We start from the raw sequence: 19425 nt of genomic DNA on the forward strand, positions 1-19425 counted from the left end.
AATTCTTATGCTATAAGAGGACTGGACAGTTATTCCAGATAGCTATTCAGTGCTGCTTCGGATCTAGCTTCTCCATTAGAAAAGCCTATAGAGATACTAACCTGCTGCTTCCTATCTGTGGATCAGACTTCTAATGCGCATAGATGTTTTTGTGCTCAGCTTTTCTGTCTCGAAACTTTTAACTGGTTGGCAGTGCAAAGTCTACATCGTGCCAGGGCTCCTACTCCAACACAAGGAAGGAGGTGTACACCCAAGCAAGAAACAGTTAAGAATTACATAAACTTTGCTATAGAATTTTCTTGATAGAGCTACCCATTCCTACTGTTATTTCTGCAACTGTGACTTCCCCCCATCTGGGATCCTCGACTGATGACTTCAGCAGCTGGTGCATTATATGGAATGGTCCTTTAAAAGCTCCTTGCTGCTGAGTTGAGGCTTGTTTGATTTTCAGTAGCATTTATAACCACTCAGGCTACACCATGGTGTGATCCATTTCACATGCCAGGAACTTTTTGATGGGGAGCGGCTGAGATTAATGATGACATAATACAGTAAGAAGAGATATTAATGCTCTTAAGCATGAATTAATGAAATACCATTGAGAATTTATCCTGCATGAATAAAAGGATTTGGAAGTTGTCGTTCTAAAGACCACATGGAGGATTTTACTAAAAAAAAAACAACCCCAAACACTCTATTGAAATAGACAGGGTCCTAATGAACCTTTACTCCAGGTTTTTGTTGGAGCCATGTGATTGAGCTGGATCCATTAACTGAATTCCTACTAATTAACTGTTTATATAAATAAGAGGCACAGATCTCTTGCTTTCAGGGCTGTGGTGGTATTAATTTTTCTCCCCATCTCAGTGCAAAGCAGGATTCCAACCTGTAGTGTAGTTGTGGAGCTGAGAGCCAGCACACCAGTGCATTCATAAACCTGGGATTCTTATCTCACAGCGCAGCCATACAGCACATGCTTACTGAAATGGCGGCAATGCTCTTCATAAATATAGGAGGGTGACTGTCCATCTACTTTAAAAAAATCTAAGGTATACTTTACTGTGACCTCCTTGGCATAAGTGTCTTTGCTACACGCACAGCTGAGGTGGAACTGATGAATTACTGCTGTCTCCCAGCATTTTTCATTCTCCATTGTCCCCTAGAATTAAGCGAGTTAAAACCGCAGTGAAGATGTTGCATATATATAATTGTCTACCTGTAGCTTCTTTTGATTCAAAAAGATGGTTTTATTCAGGGAAAAAAAACTTTACACTAGCATATATTGTCATATAATCAAGTCTAAAAGACAAGTTTAGTTAGTTTTGAGGCAAAGTGGGATAACAACAGTACACAGGGTCTACTTAGGTTGATTTTTGTTGTTCTGTTAATCTCTGAATGGTTCAGAAAAAAATTTCTTTAAAAATTAGGACATAAAATATGACACATATTTTATCCATAACTTAAATCAATTTGAAACACCTTTTATTGCCTACATAAGTGAATATATGTAAACTTTATTAGTAATTTCATTTCAAATTTAAAAGAAGCAAAGGTGTATGGTGGAATTCACAGATAAAGATTAATTTTAACTATAAAGGTATTACCAGTGTTGCATTTCTTCATGTTATGGTTCACTTATGTAGAATTGAGATGTATTTTATATTAAACAATGCATAGCACCATTATACAACAGTTCACTAAATGCACATCCCATTTAATCTTTTGTAGGAATTAATATAACTGGACTGAAGTTACAAGGAAGAATTGAACTGAGCCAGTAGGGTTAACACTGATACTAACAGGAGATTACTAGCCATAAGAAAATTACAGCTCTTCTGAAAGTGCCTAAAATAGCAGCATATCCTTGGCACCATCATAGGAACTGGTTAACTGATGACCCTGAAGAAACACTTGTTTCCATTAATTCTGCTGTCATTATTTCGCTATTCTCGAACTCTTCCTCTGAATTCTTCTGTCCTTCTGATCCCAAGACAAGATGGCAGGAATGTGAGAAGAGAACATAAAGAAATTACAATAAGCTGTCGGCTATATAATTATACTGTAACCTACTACACTGAGAAGTTACACCAACAGAAATTTGGCAAGGAATTGGCTGCTAGCTGAACCCAGGACACTCACTAGCATAACACTAAAAAAAATCAGGCTCACTAAAAAGCAACATCTACGTTACAAAGAAGCTAACAAAAGAATTCCCTTATGATACTTAGGTTCAGCTGGTTCATCTTAGGTTCATCAGCTACATTTTTTTGTTTTATGAATACTTGTTACGTTTGCCATTGACTATATATTTAAGATCACAATGCTACAAACCTTTTTCCAGTATGTAGTTTTGCCACCTTTAGTTAGACACAAAGGAGTACTTTCTTGAACTAGGGTTGAAGATTCTGTTGGAAGTTGGTGACATTATTAGGTCATGTGTACTGTAATTACTTGAGCTCCGCAATTTTTAAATCCCTAAGACACAATTTCCTAGGTAGAAGGCAGCAAGTATGCTTTTAAGTTGCCAGACAGACCAAGGGAATAATTTTTGCTCCAAACAGTCTGCTGTATACCCTGAATCAGAACAATTTCTTATTTCATAGAGACTTCAGATTTTTAAAGCATCTCTACTCAACAGAGCTAAACAGTTTCTGATTAAATTTTAAATGTTCCAGTGACTGGAACTGCAAGCATAGTAACTGTTAAGGAACAGCAAGAGTTACCAGTAGGGTGAATGGTGAAGATGCCTTTTTCTTCAAGAACGATTGCTACAGTGTCACAGTCATGATTATTACCTGAACCCCACAGTTCCATCTCAACCTAGATTTTATTGTTTTTACATTTTGAATTATCTCAACACGGGAAGTCTTGCCCAAAATGCTCTTCCAAAATCGAAACTTATTCAAAATGCATTGCTTTATTTTCCAAATGGACTTTACATATTCCAATGCATTAGAAGGTAACGATATCTTTCAAGTGAATTTTTGCTGTTATCGTACCTGTAGTCACAGCTGCCACATGTGAAATGGTGGCCCCTGTGATGACGAGGCATTAATTTTTGAGTTATTTTGAAGAATACAGTTTTGGGAGTGGTGACAAATGAAGTCCTTGGCATTATCTTTTTAGAGGCCCTGGCTGAGAGGGAAAAAGAGGCTTGGGAATCAACAAAACAAAGACCTCAGACTTCCAATTGTGCCACTAATTTGGTCAATAACATCTTGGGCATCAGCTGCCTTCTGCAGTTCTCTGATCTGATAAAAATAGGGACAGTCATGCTTATTTATCTAACTCGAAACAGTGCCATGATGGATTAATTATTTAGATAGCGCTTGGAGTGCTATCCAAATGCTTATTCATGTTTTCCCCACTGCAACAATATATCTTCATCACTAATAATTAACTGCTAATTACTGTTGCTGAGAATATGATACTGGTGTTTACCACCTTATTTTTAATTTCAGTACAGATGCCTACTTAAAAGTTATGTAAATTATGAAATTACAGTACATTTTCCTAATGACCCTGCTATGTCTGAGTTTGATCTTATCCAATTGTGACTAGAGTAATGAATAGGTAAGATGACCTCTCTTCTGCAGAGCTATACAGACAGTTTCTATTGTATTCTCAACATTTAAATCATGAAATGTAAAGAAGCCAGTCTAAGCAGGATACAGCTGGGTCGAAGGACTGCTGATGCCAATTATGCTTTGTACATAATAATGCACATTTTACCTATTTGGAAAAAAATTCACATTTATTTACTGTCAAACAGGTGTTAAACTTTACACTGGATATTAGTGATGGGCTCATTATTAACAGGTTTACATAAAGGGATGAAAAAAGCAGAATTTTGTTGAAACAATTTACATTTCATTAGATTTTTATCATAAAATAAATTAATTACTAAATATAGGCAGAAGGAATATGGAAGAGTTAATAGTTATGTTTTATTTTTTTTTTTTTTGAAGGACAGGCACCTTTTATTCACGAGAAAGCTTGTGAGAAGTGTCCAGTGTCCCCTTTACCCCTTACCACCCAACCCTGATTGATTAAAGAATGAACAGGGAATTGAGTTACAATCTTTGTTAGCTATACCAAATTTGTGCAAGGCTTGGCATAATTGGCTTCTAAAACAATTTTCTCCCCAAATTATGGTTTTTGGCAATAAAAATTCAAAACATAAGAATAAAAACTAACTTGTCAAAGCAGAACACTGTTTACAGTGAAAAATAAGTGAAAATGGGTAGAACTTGCATTTAAACATACTACTGTACTATGAACAGAGTGTAAGAAAAACAGCCTATAACATATGTGCAACCAAGAGCTTTTCACAATATTTTCTTCAAACTCTTTAAAATTATTTTTTAATGACAATTATATTTCAGTTGGACACAAATGTATTTATTTTACCCTAGCAATAGAACAAAATATAATTTCTTTAGCCATTTTTTTTCATGAGAACGGTACAGTTGAGGAAATATATGAAATAAGGCCTGTGGCTTGATTGCTAGTGGTTAGACATGTATTCAATCTTTGCCCTAATGGAAAAGATTTGCAGTGAACTGCAAACTGATGCAGAATATCTCTCCTGCTTTTGCAAGTCTTGTCAGGAATAGTAAGGTACAGTAAATTTGTCCCACAGGATTTTAGAGCCTACGCCTTGTATATAATACAATGTAGGCCTAGAAAAAAAAAATGGTGCAGCCATATTTACAAATTTAGTTCACAAACTGCTGCAGTAAAATGGCTGGGAAGTGTTTATTTATCTTTTTGTTCTTTTTCTTCACAATTTTGTTAAATTCAGCAGCAGAAGATATCTTAAAATACCTTGTTTGGTATTTCTTTTCTTTGTAACAAATAATTCATTTTAGTATACTCTGTGTATATACAAAGTTTTTGTTTTATAAAAATTCACAGAACTGCGAGGTCCAGTCATCCCCGTTACTGGAGAACCACAGGGTCAACAGAATTGTCTCTTCAAGCAGATATGAGGGAGCCTGCATGGGGCCAATTAAGTCTTTTTAATACTTGCATGTGGCCTTTAATATTTCTTTGCTACACTATTAAAGGCTTGTCACTAGTTGCATTTGTCCTTCTCTAACGTCCCCTTCTGGAATACATCCTTCCTTGTTAATGGGAATTATATAGCCATCGCTATTACCCCTGCTGATTTGATAGTACATCTGAAGCTGATGGCCAGCTCCTAGGTTTGGCATGCTCTTGTAGTAAATGTCCTCATTTTCACTCCTTCTGGAGGGAGAGAGATCTTCTTCAGCGTCGGGGCTGCTCTCTGGATACGGAGAGTCTCTGAGATTGGGCATGCTCGTGTAAAGAGAGTCTCTGTTGGGGGACTGGAGGTGGTCGTCAGCCTCGGCTGTCAGCTGTGAGACGTAGCTGTCCGTTCCCTCGGTCTTCACTTTCTTCTGGGGCTGGTACAGAAGGGAGTGAGTCCGCTGAGGAATGAGCGGGGCCTCAAGCTCTTTGTGGTGGAGCTCCAGCCCAGGGGTTTCACTGTGCATCAATGATGAGGCATCTGCCACGATGGCGTCATCTTCACTACTGCTCCCGCCGATCACAGCTTTGGCTGGTAGCGTGCGCTCCAAGTTGTGGTTCTTGCTGCTGCCCCGCAGGTTGTTGTGCACTAATTCTGAAATGATCATTTTCTCAAAAGCAGTATCATTCAGGCTTAGTCCACAGTCTACAACTTGCACACTGTCGTTATAGTCTCCATTGCGCAATGAGTAGCTGTTGTTGAAATTACCATTTAGCGGTAGAGTATCCATGGCACTTGTATCCCTGGCATTGTTCAGTGAATGTCCTGAAATGGAAAAGGACAGCTCTCGGTTATTGCCTGATGTGCTTTTTATCATTTAATTACTTTTTTTTTTAAACAAAATTCTTTAATGTAGTTCAGGACAAAGTTGTACTTGGAAGTAAGACTTGAGAAAAGTGAGGTTATTGAACATTCCCAAATGTAAACAGTTGCACACCTTATAGGAAAGATGCATCTTAAAAATAGTAACGTGTATTTCCTGTGGGGAATAGCGGCATTTTGATTTCTTAATTTAGTGTCAACTCTGTGACTCTTCCACAAGGAACTGTTCACTCCATGCCCTTGCATATATAATGCAAAGCAATTCATTTGGAAACATCTATGTTTTGAAGTACACCACCATGATTTAGAAAAAGAAAATTAACAGAATTTGTCCTAAACGACACTAAATTAAAAAGGAATTAGATTACAGACATAACTGAAGGTAAATGTACAACATAAACCCATGTAACTGGCAAGCAACTACTTCAACAACATTTCTAACATTTTTTTCCTTTTTTTTTTTTTTGAGATGAAGTAAAGAAAAGAATGAAAAAAATGGATAAATACAAAGAATTTATGTTAAACAAGGACAGCCATCTTTCACACTACAGGGACCAGGGCCCACAAGCACCATCCAACAACACAATAGACAGCAGGTGGAATGACTCACTTTGGACAACTCACATCATGTCTGTCTGCTCAGGCTATCTGGCCTAAGAGTAGCTGATATATAAAAGAAAGTAAAATGATTTATTGTAACATGATGAAGAATTACTGAGCTTCTCAGCAACTTAGTCAGAGCAAGGGTTCAGCAAATTAGATTACTAAGCAATAACAGCTTTTCTTTTCCCACTTAATGTAATTTCTTTGCACTAATATTCTGTCTGCCAACAACGGCCCCAGGCTTCTAAAGGTCAAAGTTTGCCTGCAGTCTGCATCAGTCACAGTGACAGCGCTGAATGAACCAGAATAGTTAATTAAGAGTTAGGCCCACAGTTACCATGGGCATGGAAGTCAAATGCAGAAATGTTAGGAATTTCTGTAAGTATGGGTCACAGAAATTAAACCAAAGAATAAATATTAGTTGTGGAATGGGAAGAGGAAATCAGCCATGGCTGATACCTCATAGCTGCTGGACGAATGACAGATTGGGTAAGTCTGCTGGAAACATGAAAAGAAGTTTAAGGGGGAGGGGGAATGAAGTCTTATGATGATTAAGGTCTTTATGCTTTTGGTTTTGGCTTTTTTTTTTTTTTTTAACACGATAAAGAAAAGGTTTTCCTACAGACACAAAGACATGTAAACTATGACAGCACAGTGCTTCCCAAGCAAAGGAAAAAGAAAAAAAACCAAACCAAACCAAACCAAACAAAAAAAAAAAAAAATAATCCCAAACTTTGAAAGAAATTAAACAGTCTGAATCATGGAAAGTCAGATGGTTAGAGCATTCCTAGAAAATCACTTTATCTACAGATATGTCTGGAAGTAAAGAAAGAATGAAGTGACTTTTACTGAAATGAGACTGACCACTGTGAGGCTGCTGCATTATATGCAAGGCTTGGAGGAGTATGAGAAAAAAATTGATTTGGAAAAGATTATACATTTTTCCATTTTGTTTTGTTTTGTTTTGTTTTCCATAAGTAAAGCTGCAGCTTATCCTAGAAGATTCGCTCTTCTCTGGAAATATTGTTTTCAATTAAAAAGTAATTGCATTTTCTCAGGAAAAGATTTTGTCTTTAAAAAATAGAGTAATAATTTCCAAATGAATTCTGAGTAATTTGCAATATTTGTGTTATTGTTGACTCCTCTCCATGTGTACTGATTTAAACAGTGATGAGGGTTGTTTGAAAGGTCTCTTTAAGCTTTGATTAAACAACTTTGTAGTTTTGCAATTTCATATATGTTCCAAGATTTTTCTTGCAACGGATTTAGCTGTGTGGAACATATGGCATTTATAAAAGTAGACAACACATAGACCACATGCTGGCATTCATTTCCCTCATGAAAATGATTTAATTCTATAATTTTAATTCTCTTTTCTTCTGCTAAACAGATACCAAAATATATCTGATAATCCAAAATGAATTTTCTGTGATATACTGCAGAGTTAAGCATGCTAGAATATATTCAAATTGGTTTGATGAGGCTAATTTTGTTGCCCATGATCAGGTAATTCATGTGAAATCTTTCCATAGCCTGTAGCAAGATTACTGTGGGAATGTAAAAATATAAGTAAATTGTTAAGCATTTCTGCTTGACACTGCTTTGGTTTTAAACAGCAAATTATTTCAGCATTGCATAACTTCTGTTACCAATAGGGTTTGCTACAGACCTCATGTTGTTTCCCAAAAAGCAGTATGCAAGTACTTTTGAATGTGGAAACATTTCATTTGCAAATTGTGAACCACTTGCCCGCTGAGTCTACTTCATGACCGCTAGTTATGTTTTAATTGTGCCCGTTAAAAATCATGCTGAAAAAATTTACATTTGATAGGCAAAGTTAAGTTTTACTCCCATACTTGTCTCTCTGTAGGTTGCTAGAGGAAAGCATAAGGAAAGTAAGAAAACAAGAGAATGAAAATAGAAACTACAGTTCAGTTAAAGAGGAAACTTGAAATAAAAACTGGAAACAAGGTTTTATGAGCTATCAAAGATTTATCATTCCAGTTATACTAAAGTGATCTTACAACTCATCAAACAGTAACTGCTAGATATTTACTGATGAATTGCACCATAGTTAAAAAAACCAACTAGATAACGCAACAACAAAATGTTAGGTAAGTGATGACACCCTTTATTCCTACAGAACTAAACTGTTCTAACTGTTAATCTCAAGATTTTCCTACAGGAAAATGATCTACCATAAAGCTGCACTATACTATAGTTTAGATCTGTTTGATGCTGGATACAATTTTTATACACTGGGGTATCCAAAGGTGTCAAGATGCCTTGCGCTGCTTTAGTATCTAATCTGTACCATAACCAGGTTTTTGTCAGCAAGCTTTAGAGTCAACCTTATATTGCATAGACATGATACCTCTAAGTGATATTTATCTTGAAGATGGGCTCTCGGGCCATGTGGTGTCAGTCCTGTAATAGTATATTAAGATTTATGCCACCTGTGTTAAAAACATGGATAATTATTGGTAAATACTGTTATGGCAAAGGCATTACTATAATATAGTGCAGTTTTACAAGCTGACATTGGCAATACTGTATTTCTCGAACTGACAGAAATTCAGAATGTATGGCTAGGGTATTGCAACTTGAGTCTCTATCTAGGGAAAAGGAGGGATTTGGAGCAAGCCAAGAAAAGCAGTTTTATTCAGGAAGTATAAGCACACCTGGTGAGTTAAACACAGGAGCTGAAGGGGCATTACATACAACTGTTTCAGCGAGCAATGTGTTATAGGGGTTGTTAGTGCCGTGTGGTCGAAGAAGAGGGTTTGTTAGTAGGTAATTGCCAGTCATTCCTAAAGCAAAAGAAACAGAAAAAAATGTCAGTTCTTTAATTTTAGGCTGACAGTTTCAATAAAGAATATTTTTTATTCATCATGAATCATGTAGGGCTTGTCAAATGTAATTCAGCTGAAAACTTCTGAATGTATTTGAGCTATGTATTTGAAATGGGAGCAGGAAAATACAGTTAGGTTCCAGTAATTCACAGGTGCTGTCCAAATCCCCAAAGTAAACATCTGGTGAGAGTGACATTTACTAATGTATACAAAATCACTGTTACACAAGAATACCAATTAAATGTGTAGAGATCAAGGTACTACATAAAGCTATTATAACTTTAAAAATGATCACATGGAACACTTCTGTCCAGACTTGAGAGAACTGAATTTCTCGAATTGAAAGGTACTGAAAAATGTCTTATGACAGGATCAGAGCTGTTACTCACTTTATGAAAAACATACGGATAGTGGAAGGGAATTGCTGTTTTCAAACAGACAGTGGATGACAAACTGCAGGAAGCATATCTTAGTATATGCAAAAGTATGCATGCTGAGGGGAAAGCAAAATATTTGCTCTAAGAAATCAGAGCATTCTCATTTTCTCCCGGGACACTCATGCTGCAAATTTATCTGCCAGGTTTTAGATAAGAATTCCTCGAATGACAAATTTTCTTTAAACAATCAGTTTACAAACAACGTAAGATGAAGCAAAACACTACATGAATAGATTCTTTTAAACCCATTTTACATGTTAATGCAACACCATTTGAACAACTCTTGGAATAATTAGAAAAAAAAACCAGCATATTTTGGGAAATTATTAAAAAGTCAATTAATCTCTGATTTCTAGCTACTAGAAGAAAAATGGGTTGGAATAACGACAAAAGAAAACCCCACACAAAATGCTGTGATTTAAAACTTACTTTAAACATTTCATTAAGGTAAAATTCCACTTTCTTTCCTATTGCATTGCACAGCAGTATATCAGGATCAGTGTATTACAGACCCAAGGACAACTGAAGAGCCAGCTATATTTTTACAGTATGGGTATTTTTATTTGTCAAGGAAAAGACAGTATATATTCCAAATATTAATACTTTCGTACTACTATAGTTACTTAGCAGCAGAAATTAGTGGAAAATTCTAAGATTCAGAGAATTATTGCCTGACTATGCTATCTGATTTGGAAGTTCGTCTCAGTGAACAACTAAAAAGGTTCTATCATAGCTTTTTTTCCAGTTGTAATTTACTTATTACTAGAAATACTAGCTGAAATATATTTTTCTTGAGTTCTTTTTTTTTGGTGTGTGTATTATGTTTAATCTTGGTTAGAATCAATACCTGTAATTTATAGTTAAAAGAATTTCTTTTTTTCAATCAAAAGATTTTTGCCACCTTTAAAACCGTGATTTTTATTTTGAAGGAAAAATGACACTTGCCATTAATTACTAAACTACGCTTGTATGTGTATATCAAGAGAGACAGTGACAGTATTATAACTGAATGAAGATGATATCAATTTTTCTGATCATGGCAGAACATCTCCAGTGACTTGAGACTGGAGCTCCAAAAGAGGGAGAAGCTTCCAAGACCTCTGTTCAGCTCTGAGCCAACTGAGGGTGCAGCATGGTTAGAGCAAACCTCAGGAATTGGAGACATCCAATTAGGGTGAAATCCCAGACTTTTCTCTCTAGTGTATTTATGGGATCTTAATAAGACACTGGAAAGGAATGTAGTTCTTTCTTAGGCATGAAAAATATACATATTTTACTCAGGAGAAGTTACTTAATTTTGATTTGCTAGAGCAACATACAAGATTCAGATGGGGGTTAGCAATGAGACATACATCTTATCCACATTCTATAGACCAAATAGTAAAAATAGAGTCATGCTTTCTGAAATGCTTTCTTTCACAAAATACATTTTTTACTTCCAAAATGAATATGAGTTAAGTACATGTCCTTGCTACCAAAGCTTGAAAAAATAAAAACAAGGGAGAAAAATGTGGTAGTTGTTGATGAGGGCTTTACAGCAGCCCTCAGAGTGGTGAATTTTCTGTTTGAAAGTTTCTCAGTTAAGCAGAAACTGGTTGCAATAAGATCAGAGCTATGTGTTTTTTCCTAGGGACTTGGATTGAAGAACAGGCTTTGAACTTGACATGCACAGAGCAGTCTTGCCTCCACTGCTAGCTCAAATTGCCTTAGAAAAAATACAGGGAGAAGGGGAGGAAGGAAGGGATATTCTGTCTCAGTTAATACCTTTGTCTTCTAACTGGACATGAGAATGAGGTTACAGATTTCAAAGTCTATTTGAGCTGAGAAATTTGGAGTTTTTGCTTCTCTGTGCCTCAAAATCTGGATTCTATCCCATGTGACAGATATGATGCTCTTTGAAATAGAAAAGATAAATGCTTTACAGACATCTTTTGCATAGAAATTATATCAATTAAATTTCACTGGGAAAATTTCTGCACCTAAAAATCATAGTCAAATATGCATTAAAATGTTACTGCACTCATATTTCTGTTTCAGATTTAACCTATAAAGGTTAGGAAAGATTTAAAATTATGATCTTGCTTTTAAGTTAAATTATTGATGAAACTTATTTAAATACATTCTCACGAATGGAGGAATTCAACTTCTATAGCAGGGGGCCAGTTGAGAGAACACATTTTTAAAATATGCTGGTGGGTGACTTTAAAACTCTGCTTTTAGAGAACATTTGTTCCAGAATTATTTTTTTTTTCCAAAACATTATTTTCAATTCTGTGTTAAATAATATAAAATCTTATAAAATTTAAGGCTTCTAAAACTGAAATGTTCCCAGTGACTGACCTTGATTAAGTGTTGAAGTGCTGTTGATGTCACCTGAGATAAAAGACGATTCAGATTGTTTTCTCACAGTGTCATTCCACATCCTCCTTATACGACTCTGTTAACATAAAGCAGTGAGACAGAAGCATAGTAAGTTACAAAAACATTTTTTCCTACTTATGTGCTATAATGTAGAATATTTGTGTTTATTTTGGCCTGAAGTAAGCCATTCTTCTAGCACATAGTGAAACTCCTTTTATTATTAAAACTCTAATTTATTAAATTTCATTTAGATGAAACATGATGGTATAAACCTTCCTATAAAGCAGCCCCTAATATACAAGAAAAATAAGGTGTCTGAATTAGACCAAAGTAAAAGGAAATGTTTAAAAAGAAATCAACTCTACTATGCAGAAGTATGTATTTGCCATCTAAGTGATAACAATGAGAAGAAAATTAGTGTTTCTGATTGGAACACATCTCAGTAGGCTTTTTATAAATCACGTTAATTAAGAGATGCTGTCAAAGTCTTTGTTACCTGAGTGCCAGAGGAATAGCGGGCACTAGTTCTTGTTGTTGATGCCTTCACTGAACTGTGCGGACTCTCAGTTGGTAGTCCACCACAGCAGTAGGAATGTCGGAAGCATTTGCCATATTCCTTACGTACCTACAGTGTGAAAAAACAATACTCAGCACAAAAAATAGTCTTAAATATATCCACTGGCAAAACCACATAAACCTTGCACAGAAACTATTTACTTTTCAAGCAAAAAGATATTTCTTGTCTGTTGAATTGCTGGCCATTAGCAAAATCAAGTATTCTTCCCTACTTAATGGCAGCATTATCAACTATCCAGGATTTCCAAACAAATTATTTCCAAGGTATACACGCATTTCATTTAGATGTGCCTGAATAATCATTACTGAGTTATTTATGGCATTATTTTTATTTTGTCTTCATACTATAGATTAATATAGTTCAGTTTACCAGAATTGAATGGTGCCTGAAAATAGTCCTTTTTATATGAGCTTTTGGTGCAGAAACCATAGAAAGCGTATCTTCCCATCCTAGCATGCAAGAAGGGCTGAGGTAACTAGCCTGTGCACTGCTCAGTAGTGCCCATTATGTTATGCCTTCTGAGAAAGTGCACAAAACCTGCAATGACTATAAAGTCATTTTCATATAAAGTTACTATGTGTAACTCAAACAGCTGCTAGTTCATATGGTCACACTAGCTTTGGGACTGTACAAAGCTTACAAATGCCACTGCCCCACTCTAGGGAGAACGCCTGCTGTGCTGGTGGAGGCACCATCAGACTTCCAGAGTCAAAGTTTGAACTGTAAAGGTTGGGAAATCTTTCACTTTTAGGACCGAAAAATAAAATCCTCATTACTGTGTTTGCTGAACCTAGAAATGTGAATACACCTATGTATATGAGATTTTTGTCTGACAAAGCAACAAAACTAATTAATGATTCCAGTATTCTGCCTGCATTTATTCACCTTCTGTTTCCAGTGGCCTACAGTTAACTTTAGTTTTGTAATTTTTGCAGCTGCTATGCTGACTACTATTTTCAGGTAATAGGAGAGTGAATATACATCTCAGCAGCACAACAGCACCAGTGAAAGGATAGAGTGGATAATATTTGGAAAGATGCTCAAGTCTAAATTCATAAATCTTCCACCCAATACTTGGCAATTTAAGTGTCTCCTCTGCATCAGTGGGACTCATAAGTTTCTGGGAAAAGTGGAATTTCAGTTAATGTGGAAAGTCTGCTTGACCTATGAAAATACAGGACAGAAAGTTATGTGTATGTAAAAATGGGAGAGGGGAAAATGCAAAAAGTTAATAGTGTGGATTTACGTATGTCATGTGCTGTTACGAGTATTACAAGAATTTCACTCATGGAACACATACTGTGATGTTTTTTATAAACCACAAGGTTTAAGAAAATTTGGTTAGTGCCTTAATTAACTTCAACCTAGGGACAACAATTCATCTTTTTATAGAAGTATATGGTACATATTTTAAGTGAACCCCTATCTATAACAGCACAAAAAGACTCATAAAAAATGAAAACAAAAGTGCATGGACGTAGAATTATAATCTTTAACCCTGTAGTCTGTAAAACCTAAGTCTATATGCATCATCACTAGATGGTATAACACCTAAGAAAATCCATTCCTGAACACAAATGGATATTAAATGCTCCAAACCACTACATAGTAGAGACAATAGCAATCAAAACTGTATTTTTACCCAAATACCACCCCCCAGGGCTGGTTTTGCCTAATGCCTATATTGCAGTGAATGTACATTATCTGTCAGTACTGCACATTCTACTGTCATTATTTCTAAATTATAGCTTGTTGGAAACTGATGGAAGCAACAGCACTATCATCTTGTCAGAACTGGAAACATAATAGTTTTCACTTTCACAATTCTATTTCACTGTTCAATTTAGTGACCAACTAGTAATAACAGAATAAAAAGACTACATTAGCTATGCCGACAGAGGATAGGATGATATCCAGCCAAAGGCATTGAAACTTAAAAATCTTAAATGGCAGCTTTAACATTCTTTCAGGTATAAATCTTACTGCACTAGGTTATGCTTTTTCACACTTGGCTGGTATTTTAATATTGCTTTTTGCTGACTCCACTTAATATAAAAACAATGCATAGCTGTAAAAAGAAATAAAAAATCCAATGTTTTTGATTTTCAAGTCCAATACAAGTGGTAGAAAGGGCAACATTATATGAAACCCTAATCTAGAAATTACTTGCATTTTAAGAATGTTTGCATTTTCGTCCCTCTCTTCTTTTCTTAGGCTCAATCTCCCCTCTAAGTGTGCTTTTATTGTCTCAAAATGAGAGGAATGCCACATTCATCTGGATAAAACTCTGTCTACCAGATCTTTTCCTAAAACATGGCTGAATGCCATTGTCTACACCAAATTTAGAGATGCTGATACTGTTAGAGCTGGTACAGTTGAGTCACGCAAGAATGTAATTTTTTGTACTTGCACAGCAATGCTTTATCCAGTGGTCTCAAAACATTTTATAAATATCAGTTAATTATGTCTCGGGTGAGCTAATTATAATGGGAGTTAATAATTGCTACATCTCCAGCCTAAAACTGGTAAAAATATTTAGAATCTAAATATTGCAAATTGGGTGTTTCCAAATGTAGTCTGTATTGCATTTTATGTGAGGTTTTTTTGGGTGGGATTCATGTTTATCCTTCCTCTCAACTCTTGTTAATTTTATTTGCTACACCTTCTAACACAGGCTATAAGCTTTTTTCTTTTGTCCTTCAGAAAAGCATCTCTAAGGCATCCTTGGAAGCAGTCTCCCTGCTCAGTCTGGGGAAGAGAAGAGATGCAGGCAACCCAAAGAGAATCCCATGCAGCTGTGCCCTTCGCTTCCTTCTTTCCTGTTTGCTCCTCTCCTCTCTCCCCAGCAGATCTGCTCCTTCTGGACTCCTCTGTTCCCATCGGGCAAAGGGGAGCAGAACTAATCTAGCACATCCCACTTATGAGGGAAAGCTCTTGCCAGGGGATTCCAGTTTTTCCAGTTGAGAGCACAAAGCTGTTGATTGCTAGGGGAGGCAAACACTTGAATAAAAGTAGTCATGCTGGCATCTTTGGGAAACTCTCCCTGTTAGCAGTTGTCTAGCGTTAATGACGACATTTTTTCTAAAGTGTGTTGAAGTTCATAATAAAATTAATTTTTACATCTCACTTAATTTTGTAATGAACAAGCACTGATAGTACAATCCCTGCCTATCACCCGTAGCTTTATGTGGCAGCTTAATGGGATCTCAGGAGAGGTCCTCTGCCTTGATCTGAGAGAGCTTCCAGGCTGAGATAGGCTGATACCATAAACGATCCTTTGTTTGCAGTGCTGCAGCTAAGGCAGGATTTGTTTCATGCACACATAAAGACTTTTGGCTGTAAGTCCAGACTAATACGTACCACATTACCAATGTTAAACAGTAGTACATTTTCTGTAGTAATTTTCTTCCCAAAGCCTCAAAACTTTTCAAACCCAGGTTGGAAATGCTGCATCCATTTTAAACCCACTCAGGCCACAGAGCTGTTACAGGACTCCCACAAGAATACACAGCAAGAATTGCTTTTGAATCTTATCCCCTCCTCAAACTACTTCAGAATACTCCAGTTCTTAACATTGTTATTTTTTTCTCTGTTTTTAAGGAAATATATGTGGTATTTTTAAGGACTTGTTAGGGAACATGCATGTGTGTTTTTATTAACTTACTTTCTTTTGAAGGGCACAATGAAAGATGAAAATAAACATTCCTTGGAAAGCATTAAATACTGTGAAGAGATACGTCATCACAACAGTCCCTTCATTGATAAACAGCAGGCCAAATGACCATGTTAGGCCAAGGAGACACAGGAGAGCAAATGCACCCAGGACCCAGGATCTGTAAAAGAAAATTAATTTTAGTAACATTACTTATGAGAATGCATATCACCAAATCCAATATTAACATTTCAGTTCCTGCAGTTGACTTTTACTAGGTTCATATTCAAATGTAAAAATTCCTTGGGTTTAACCTTTTATCTATTAAAGAAAGAACAATTCCATTTAGTACTCTTAGTCTCCAGTGAAAACAGCAAGAGTAGATGTGACCTTTTCTTTCTCAAGAACTGCATAGGATGTCAAAACTATTTTGAAATACAGAAGTATAGCGCAAGCCCCAGCTACTCCATTGCTTTATCTGCTTTTAGAAAAGAGATTGATAAATCTGCCTTAGTCACTAATCACACCATAGATTTTAAGCAGTGGTGCTGCCATATGACACCAAATAATGTAACACAAATGCACAAAGGTTAAACAGCAGATTAAAAGCCTAGAGCCCAAATCTTTAATGCTCCGATAAACTCAGCTACACTGAAGCTAGATGATCTAACTTCCGCATGAAGAAACCCTGCTGAAATGTGACAAAAATATGGATACTGCTTTACAGAATAGTCTAAAAAAGATTCCATCATGAACAGGTTAAGGAAAAGGAATTGTAGAGAACAGCACAGAATGAAAGGGAAAGGGAATTTAGTCAGTGAATTCCACATCTAACTAATGATCTTACTTGATAAATGGCTTATTATCTTCATAGCTAGAAAGCATTATAAGCAGAAAAGAGAAACAAAATTATTAGACAGAATTGAAACAGAAATTAATAAGAGCATTTTTAATTGTCTATAAAAATTAGTCAAAATCAGAAAATTCAAAATGCAGAGGCAAGCAATTTAAAATTATAAAGGCATATAATAGTTTAAAGTTCTTTAGCAAATCAGGTATCTCGAAACTAGTTAATTAAAATTAAGGGAAATCCACAATATTGACCGAGTTTGTAAAGTTAAAAATCATGCTAGAAATTTGTTAATGTAGGGTTCTATCTTACCCAGGTAAGTCCGTATTATAGTAGCCATCACAAACACGGTAATTACTGGTGTGGATGAGAAGACAGAAAGAGGAAAAGGAAGAAAAGAGAGAGATGCTAAAGATTAGCTCTCTCTCTCATCATGCAACATGCAATGAAGCTGATACTGACCTAGCTAGAACATCTAGTTCGCAATGTTATAGCCTTACTGAAAAATCTCCCTTCGCCATTTTCAACATTCAAAGCAAATCTGTAAGACCCTTTCACATCCAACCCTCAGTGTTAGAAAGAAGCATCATCCCTTCAGTGTTGATAACAAAAACCTTCAGTACAACATAAAGCTATACAGAATACAGTAAAAGGCTATCTAAAGAAGCAAGAGCTGTCAAAGCCTTGTTAATTGTGTAACACATTACTCTGAAAAAGCGATACTGAAGTACAGCACCATGATAAAGCAAACATTTGTTAAATTAGCATGAAAACAGCAGATAATCTTCAAGTTAACAATAATAATAGAGTCAATTCTCTTGGGAGAACAGGATTACAAGTAGAAACTGCTCAGAATCCCTAAATCAAAAAGTCATTTAACAAAACAAACTTAATATAATCATATCAGCCATGCAAACAGGAGCATCATTTTAGAACTGCGTTTTAAATGCAAATGAAATTACTACAGTGCTGTGGCATTTCCGTGAAACAGTTTCTTGGCACTAGTTCCAGGCCGAAATTATCTAATTTTGACCGGCGTTTGTGACATTACAGCAACAATGTGACGAAAGAAGGATTGGCTCTGTTTGCTTCTAATTGACATCTGCAGTTGCTGGGAGACAATGGCATGTGCTCCTAATGGAGAGTAGCTTTCAATCAGTTCAGCAATCAGAAAATAATCATAGTTCTCATACTTGAACACAAAGCACTTACTTAATGTTTTCCAACCTGCTAGAGTCTGGTTTCAAAGTGTTTGAGTGCTTCACCATTTTGCACAATGTGATCACCAGGAAGATAAGATTCAGCTGTCAAAACAGATAAGAATGAAATTAAACTACTTCAAGTAATAGGCTGAATAATGATGATGTTACAGACTAAACAAAACCCCTGTAGTTTATTTTCAAATATGTAGTGAAACTGGGTAACTATATCAGACAGTCTGTAAAAGGTGACTGCAAATATGGATGAGGGGAAAAAAAAAGTTACAGGTCACTTAATTTTTCAAATTCACCACATCATCATGAACCACCATGTTTATCTCATGTCCAGTGCCTGTCTTTGTCAGTCCAGGTCTGTCTTCCAGCATGTTGTGCTTGGCCTCTGTTTACCTTCGCCTGTCACCTCTGGCCCTGTTCCTCATTTCACTGACCTCCCTGAGGACTATGGTTACCCCTTTACTGCACTATACTAGTGGTCCTTTTTTCATCCCATCCTGCTTCTGGAATGTTTTTTGCCTTTGCTGGTTTCTCCCTTTCCTTTTTTTTATTCCCTTTTGTTCTCAAAAATCCCACTCAGTTCTTGAAAACAGCTTAAAAGTAACTAAAGAAACAGAAAGAGAAAAAGAAACACAAAGATGTAGCAAATGCATCAAACTTAACAGTGCCACAGACATATGCTGGTGGTGCATCCTCCTATTGCCCTCTTTCCCTTTGTAGTCTGGATTCTGTCAAAGCAAGACTGCAAGAGACTTGGAAGGAAAGCACTAAGCTGTCTTATTCTTGTTGTGTCATTCATATAGATAACACCAGGTAAGATACTGACGGTAATTTTTTATAGTTTTCCTATTGTGAAACAGAATCACAGGTATCAAAGATAGTAGGTGCCTTTCTCCTATTGATTTCAAAGCATGTGAAGAGCATAGGTAAGCCAAACACAAGGATGCCTGCAGAATATGGGCTGAAAAGTGGTATACAGTTATTTTGAGTAATTAGTATGTGCT

The 19425-nt window shown here is 36.1% G+C and overlaps 1 protein-coding gene across 28 annotated transcripts in view; it reads right to left on the reverse strand.

The window, feature by feature from the left end:
- Positions 1 to 1460: 1460 nt before the first annotated feature.
- Positions 1461 to 19425, reverse strand: part of ADGRL2 (adhesion G protein-coupled receptor L2) — a 320846-nt gene continuing 302881 nt past the window's right edge. For 4 of the 28 annotated variants that reach the window (XM_030494611.2, XM_030494609.2, XM_030494612.2 and 1 more), the window contains 5 exons: positions 18420 to 18511; positions 16370 to 16538; positions 12625 to 12753; positions 12108 to 12204; positions 1461 to 5818 (listed from right to left, as the gene is read on the reverse strand). In XM_030494611.2, coding sequence (XP_030350471.1) covers positions 5064 to 5818; positions 12108 to 12204; positions 12625 to 12753; positions 16370 to 16538; positions 18420 to 18511 — 1242 coding nt within the window. In that variant the 3' untranslated portion in view covers positions 1461 to 5063. Of the gene's footprint in view, positions 5819 to 6485; positions 6539 to 8334; positions 8353 to 9159; positions 9289 to 12107; positions 12205 to 12624; positions 12754 to 16369; positions 16539 to 17204; positions 17232 to 17519; positions 17565 to 18419; positions 18512 to 19425 lie in introns of all 28 variants that reach the window. The other 24 variants (XM_030494598.2, XM_030494591.2, XM_030494594.2 and 21 more) reach the window with 15 other exon arrangements.

Source organism: Strigops habroptila, chromosome 8, assembly GCF_004027225.2.
Source record: "Strigops habroptila isolate Jane chromosome 8, bStrHab1.2.pri, whole genome shotgun sequence".
Classification (NCBI taxonomy): Eukaryota; Metazoa; Chordata; class Aves; order Psittaciformes; family Psittacidae; genus Strigops; species Strigops habroptila.